Source organism: Pelodiscus sinensis, chromosome 3 (assembly GCF_052426305.1).
Source record: "Pelodiscus sinensis isolate ZL-2025 chromosome 3, ASM5242630v1, whole genome shotgun sequence".
Classification (NCBI taxonomy): domain Eukaryota; kingdom Metazoa; phylum Chordata; order Testudines; family Trionychidae; genus Pelodiscus; species Pelodiscus sinensis.
Window position 1 is genome coordinate 128,909,941 of NC_143054.1, and position 6,806 is coordinate 128,916,746.

At 43.5% G+C, this 6,806-nt stretch overlaps 1 protein-coding gene across 5 annotated transcripts in view; it reads right to left on the reverse strand.

The window, feature by feature from the left end:
• B3GALNT2 (beta-1,3-N-acetylgalactosaminyltransferase 2) overlaps window positions 1-6,603 on the reverse strand; it is a 40,631-nt gene extending 34,028 nt beyond the window's left edge. For 4 of the 5 annotated variants that reach the window (XM_075924796.2, XM_075924793.2, XM_075924795.2 and 1 more), the window contains exon 1: window positions 6,391-6,603. In XM_075924796.2, coding sequence (XP_075780911.1) covers window positions 6,391-6,484 — 94 coding nt within the window. In that variant the 5' untranslated portion in view covers window positions 6,485-6,603. The remainder of the gene's footprint in view (window positions 1-6,390) is intronic. The other variant, XM_075924791.2, reaches the window with a different exon arrangement.
• Window positions 6,604-6,806: the final 203 nt, after the last annotated feature.

Here is a 6,806-nt window from a genome sequence, read left to right on the forward strand (position 1 = left end):
TGGGACTCAATGGGTTTAACACAACTACTGCAAACATTAAAGACAAGGTCTAGCACAAAAGATCTAAATTTCAGCGCAACTAAAAATATCTGCCAGTTACCCATTATAACCAGAGTATGCAATGTTATCTTCCAGATTTCTAGCCATTACACCACTGCCCTTATTAAAAAAAAGGGATGGAAATGTGTGCCATGACAACTGAACACATGGTACCTGGGAATTAAGTGGAAGAGAAGTAAAATAAAATTTCTGAAAATCATACAGAGTGCTCACTCTATCTTTGTAGAATTTTACAGTAAGGGACACAATATTAGTTTTTGAAGTACTTCCGTAAGTTGTTTAACATGGATGTTTCCAGCACACTTTCAATCTTCACATGCCATTGATAGAAAGTTGTTAGTTTAATTGAAAGAATGTACATAACCTAGGAACTTAATCAGAAGGGTTAAAAAAAATCCCTAAAAATATTTTCTTTCTACATAGACTAGCATTTCTCTGTCTCCTCGGGAGCCTGCATGTTTTCCACTAATGCTTATTGTTATGGATCTTATCCACCATATATCTGAGAAAGTTTGTCTGTGAGTGAGCTAGCAAATCCATCCATCCATCCATCCGTTTAAGAACTCCTTCTAAAAGGTCAGAGCTAGGACCACCAAATTTGGTATGCAGCTTCCTCTTATCATAATGTAAGGCAAGGTCAGGGTTTGGTTGTGCCAGGATAATGGGATATGCTTGGAATGTGATTGTTTTTCATAATATGGAAATGTAGGGGGCTGCTAGCAGGGACAGTTATTGTGTAATGACCACAGGGAGGCAGCAAGGGACCAGATATGGGGTCTGTGACAGCTATAACCCCACGGGGGTGGGGGTGGAGATAAGCGTCTCACCCCCTCTCCTCCAACCAGCATGGCCCCTTGCAATATCAGAAGTAGCTCCCATTTCCTCTTGCAATTCCTACTCTTCCCCCTTTTTCTCATATATCTTCTCTTAGCTGGTTCTGCTCCATTTATTTCCTTATGCCTTATATAGCCTTGGCAGTCTTACACACATGCCATTCAGTGCATGGCAGTAATACTATCTCATGGGCAGCTGGACACCATGTACCACAGACTGGACCCAAGGCCTTATTTATGCACACACTTGCACTGTTTTAACTAATGATGCATTCTTGAACTAGTTTAGTTAAATCACTGGAAAAGAAAATGTAGACTCTAAAGAGGCAAATATTAACTTAGCTTAATTTATTTCTCCCAATTTAAGATAACCAAACTGGCTATTTAATCCAAAATAATAGCATCTACTATTGTTCCCTGTAAGCTATGCACTTATGTGGCCACTTGGAAGAGGCTCAAATGCTGCCCAGCTGTTTAGCAAAGTGCCCATAGTTAGGTTTTTAGTTTCAATTGGTGGTGCACATTTGCCTATGCCTTAGTGCACTAAAATTTATTCTGCACATGGATGGATAAAATCTGCACATGGATGAAACGAAGTAAACTGAAAGATTTCCATGGTTACACAGTTACATGCACTCACAGTGGGGGGTGGCATCCAGCTATCTGGGAGCTGGTGTGTGCTGGGAGCCAGCTTTTAAGACAGCTCCCTGCTCATACCAGCACCAGCCTGCCATCCCCAGCATGCCGGTCACCACCATCAGGAAGGTGTAACCATTTGGGTAACTGATAAGCATCTTATTGGCTACCCATTTAAAGAGCTACACTTTTACCTCCCTAGTGTCTACACAGGATTTTGCACCAATTAAATTAGTTTTAAAACTGCTGAAACTCTTTGATGTGGATACAATTTCTTAAAAAGCACTTCATAGAGGAAATTTATGTTCGAGAAAAGTACAGCTACATCACATCTGCCAAACCCTCATTTTATAATTACATTTCCAGACTTATTTCTCCTTTTTTCCAAAATGCATCTGACTTATCCAGACACCAAGCAACATGAACAACTGTTAACACACTATACAGCTCAATTTCTAGAGGAAACCTCCATTCAAAGAGCAAAATAATCACAGTGCAAATACCCTTACCACAGTGGAGTAACATTAGGGTGAACTTGGGTCAGTATGTTCTGACTGATCACTTTTACATTGCCTTTGACCCATGCTGCTGGCTAATTATGAGACTGCTGTGATGACAAAAGTTACTTAAATGCCAGCACACACACCAGTAATACAAGTTTATGCCTCAGCTACCACAAAATACTTTTGAAACCAATTCAATTTTTGTTCATTCCAAGTAATCCAGGTGGTAAGTCATAAGGAGCAGCAGGCACAGGAAATAAAAATAAATACTCAACAATAAAATGCAACAAGGGTCATTTTATCATACAGTACTGTATCATTTTATTAATTCACGTTTCAAAAGCTATTTCCAACTTTGTACATCCTCACTTCATTAATGTTCACAAAGCACTTTGAAGAACAAAAATCACAGAACAATAGATTCAGCGGTGTAGCTGTGTTAGCCTGTAACTGAAAAAAACAGCAAATAGTCCTGCAGCAGTTAGAGACTAACTAAACATGTAGATGGTTTCCTGAGCTTTTGTGGGCACAACCCACTTCTTCTTCTGAAGAGTGTTTTGCACACGAAAGCTCATAACATCATCTACATGTTGTGTTAGTATTTCAAGTGCTACTAGACTATTTGGGTTTTTTTTAAGTTTTTCCTGTTACAGACTAATTCGGCTACCCCTCTGAAGCTTTTCTACATTTTTTGTTAGTCTCTAACGTGCTGCAGGACAATTTGCTGTTTTTAAAGTTTTTTCAGAACAACAGATATCAGAGATGAAAGAGGTCTCTTAGCTCATATTTTTTTCCTCTCTGCCAATGCAGGAATGTTTCCTACTGTGTGTTTCTAGATGCTTTCATGAGCTACTAAATATATATAATCCTTTCACTTACTGTGCAAGAGTGCTCTAAAATGCTGGAGTTTTCACTTTCCCCAGGAAACTATTCCATACCATCAAATATTTCATTTTTACACTTAACATGAGGGAAAATTTCCTATGTTTCTCTTTGCTCAGGTTCATTGATTTATTCTATAGGTTAAACAAGTTCTGCAAAATCGAATACATCCGGGAAAAATATTGTGCATTTACTTGACTACTAAAGGGCTGATCCTGCTGTCTGACACAGCACAAGTAGTCTTATGGGCTACTCGCTATGGTGAGCATAAAGGATAGTAACAGGAGCATTTGCAGGACTGATCGCTCCAAAACAGCAATACATTAATACCCAAATCATCAACAGTTTGACACTTAGGGGCAAATATTAGTCCTACTGAAATGAATGGAAGCTTTGCTGTTGCCTTGAAAGGAACTAGAGTTTGTCGTGGTAAGAGTAATTGATGTCTGGAAATGGAAATCCACAGCATGGAAATAAAATACTGTCTTCATATACAAATACTATATCATTTACCCTAATACTGCATTTGTGAAACTGTGAATCTGTCTTTCCTGGGTAGAGTTTGACCTCCCCCCCCCTCCAGGGATACAAGTCAGCACCAGAAATGAGGTGTGGGAGAAGATAGAAAGGAATCTCTCTTTCTTGCTGGATCACTTCCCCAGGGAAGTCATCAAATCTGAAATTATCTAATAAGAGCTAAATATGAATGATTAGTTTTACTACAACTTGTGAAAAAGTAGAGCAGTGAAAGTATAAATGGCTCAGTAACAGGATATGGAACTATAAACAGCCTATACTTATTCTCATGTGTAAATATTTTTCATCAACCCCTAAAGAACATTTATCTTTCTCTACAAGGACATTTCTCCACCTAGATAGATCATCTTCTGAAAACATTTACATCTGAAAGCTATGCTGAAAAGTGACTGTAAAGAAGGCCTCATGGGGTTACATGTTTCCTTCCTCTCCACAATTCCAGATCAAATTTAAAAAAAATGAGGGGGGGGGGGGTGTCCCTGACAGAGAGTTCTGCAAGTTCAACCTCAGAACTGGAAAATAAAACTACTTTTTTCCTGCTCATGCATCAACATCTATGCCAAAACACACCCTCATTGACATCTACATAACTCTAGTGAGACTGTATCTGTTAGACAGGTGTTACTATCTGACTGTTTAATTTAGTGAACAATTTTCAGAGAAATGCCCAAGAAAGAAATAGACTACAGCTCATTCCTTCTTACTTCAGTAGGCTTTGCCTAGGCAATAGGAATTAGCAGTACTATAAGCATATTTTTGTTAATAAAATTAGCTATCATGACTCCAAATACAGCTCCAAGTAGATCAGCTGAGTAATAAAACACCACTTTTACTTAGTCACTTTTCAAAACAGAACATTTTAAAACTCCACAGCTAAGTTTCAGAAACTCACTAACAGGTAGTGTGGAAAGTTAGTAATGGTCACCAACATCTAACAATCACCATCAGCAGGGTAATCTCAGTGCCTGTTCTGACCGGGGATATCAGTGCAAACCCACTGTATATTAAGGGTGATACAAATCCTTGTTGGTTCTGCTTATACAACAAAGTCCAAACAGAGCCTTGTCCTGCCTGAGCAACTGAAATCAAGCAGAATTTTGTCAGTGACTTGAATGGGAACAGGATTTTAAATAAAGCCTTTAGGCCCACACATGTTCAAGACTTAAGTGCTGCCGTGGCAGCAGTGCGGTCATGGCAGAGTGCTGGTAGAGAGCTTTCCTATCACTTGTAAACCACCTCCACAAGGGGAGTAGCTAACAGCACTGGAATCCTGTTTACACAGGTGTTTTACAGTGCTGAAACTTGCTGCGCTCTTGGGGCGAGGTGGCTCATACCCCTGAGCTAGAAAATAATGGCACTGTAACTTGCCAGTTTAGACACGTCCTTAGTCTGTGAAAAAAACATATTACTTTCTACTTTCCTGAACTATAATGAATTAGCTCACCTTAAAAATATGGGTACAAAATTATTCTTCTGTCCTACATAATTTTTCATTGTTTTCCTATCCACTTTAGCTTTTCATGAATGTTTCTTCTGTAGATTATCTAATAACAAACAAGCTTTCTACTGTCTCCGCACTAAATCTATATATCAAATATTTTCAGGCAGCCTGCTTAGAATTTCTCAAATAATGTAATGCCTGAACAGCTGTGTTCCCAGCATGTGCTGCTTCACTCAATCATTTCAAGAGTTACACAACAATCAATCCTTCCCTAAAAGGGAAAAGGTGGTGATCTTTAATACAATCTGTCCGCTTTAGGGATGTAATACCCCATTTAAGAAGTTAACTGGTTAAATGTTACGTTTAACTGGTCAACCAGGATCCAGTGGATCCAGTTGGGCCGGAGCGGTGCGGTGGGGTGGGCCTGGCTGGGGAGTGGGTAGGGAGCTGCTTCAGCCCAGCTGGGCCAACCACACTGATGGCTGCCCAGTCCAGACCCAGCAGGGCTCCCAGTTAGAACTGCTTTCCCTGTGAGCATCACCTGGTAAGGGGGAAAAGGGTTAACACCCCTAGTTTGCATGAATAGACTCACTCACCTAAGTCAATAGTAATAGAGAGATAGCCTTAGTCTGATCTTGCTAAAACAAAAGATGCTAATTACCTTACCCATTACAAAGATAGCTTCCCACTTATCACCCCTGATTCATTGACTCAAATAGCTATTCCCTCCCTCCCCCTCACCCCACTTTCTGTACTAAATCTGATTTGTCAGTTTTTTAATGTGTTCACTTTTTTCCACTGTATTCCTTTGGTCTATATGGTCATGCCAATTCTCTTCCAGAATATGATCTGAGGAAGTGGGTCTGGCCCATGAAAGCTCATCACCTATTAAACCATCTTGTTAGTTTTTAAAGTGCTGTATAGTTTTTCCTTTTGTTTCACCTAAGTCAAGTTACACATATGCTTAAGTGTTTTCAGGGTGGGAGCCTCACTGCTACCTCTCTCAACTCAAGGGACTAAGTCAATTTGTTGCTTGTATATAATCTAATGGCTATTTAGCATTTATTTTAACTGAAATAAATAGTTGTTGTCAGTGCTATGGCTGGCCAAACGCTCTGCAGTTGATTTGATCTTTCAATGTCTCCCAGCAGTCCTCAAATGAATGATTTGCAAGCCCCTCCAGGCTACTTGACCAGGTTGGCGGCTAGCAGCCCACCTTTGCGCTCGGCCGGCCTTACAGCCCCTCTCCCGGATTCTCCTGTGAGAAAGCTGGGAAAGGCTGAGCGGGAGGGGAGCGGGAACCCCGCCGACCCCAGAGCAAACGGGGCATGCACCTGTCCCTCCTGCCCCAGCCCTCCTCCTCGGGGTGGGTGCCTGACCCCTGATTCACCTCCACACGCCCCCTCCCCGGCTGGGGAGCGGCAGCAGCCCCCACCGCCCCGCGCGCCTGCAGCCCTCCCGTGTCCCCGGGGGCGCTGCCCCGCCGCGGGCTGCCTACCTGCCGGCTGCTTCCCGGGGCCGCTGAGCAGCAGCCAGAGGTGCAGCGCGACCCCGACCGCGCACGGGCACAGCAGCACGAGCCACTTTCGCATTGGCCGCCGGCGCCCGCCCTGCCTCGCCCCGGGGCCGCGGGCTCGCCCGGGCGGGAGGCTGCCCCGCGCTCTCCCCGCAGCGCTGCGGGCCGCCGTGCCCGGCTCGCCCCGCCCGCCCGTCTGGCCGCCGGGAAGTGGAGTCCCGCCCGCAGAGCGGCGCCTCCCCTACTACAATCCCCACAATCCCCCAGCGCCGCGCCCGAGAGCCCCGGCCGCTCCCTTGGCCGGCGAGCTGCAGCCTGAAGCCTCCTTCGCTGCGGCTGCCAAAGGCGCGCAGCGTCCCCCGTGGCGGCGCCTCTTCCACTCACCGCGTGCAGGCCCA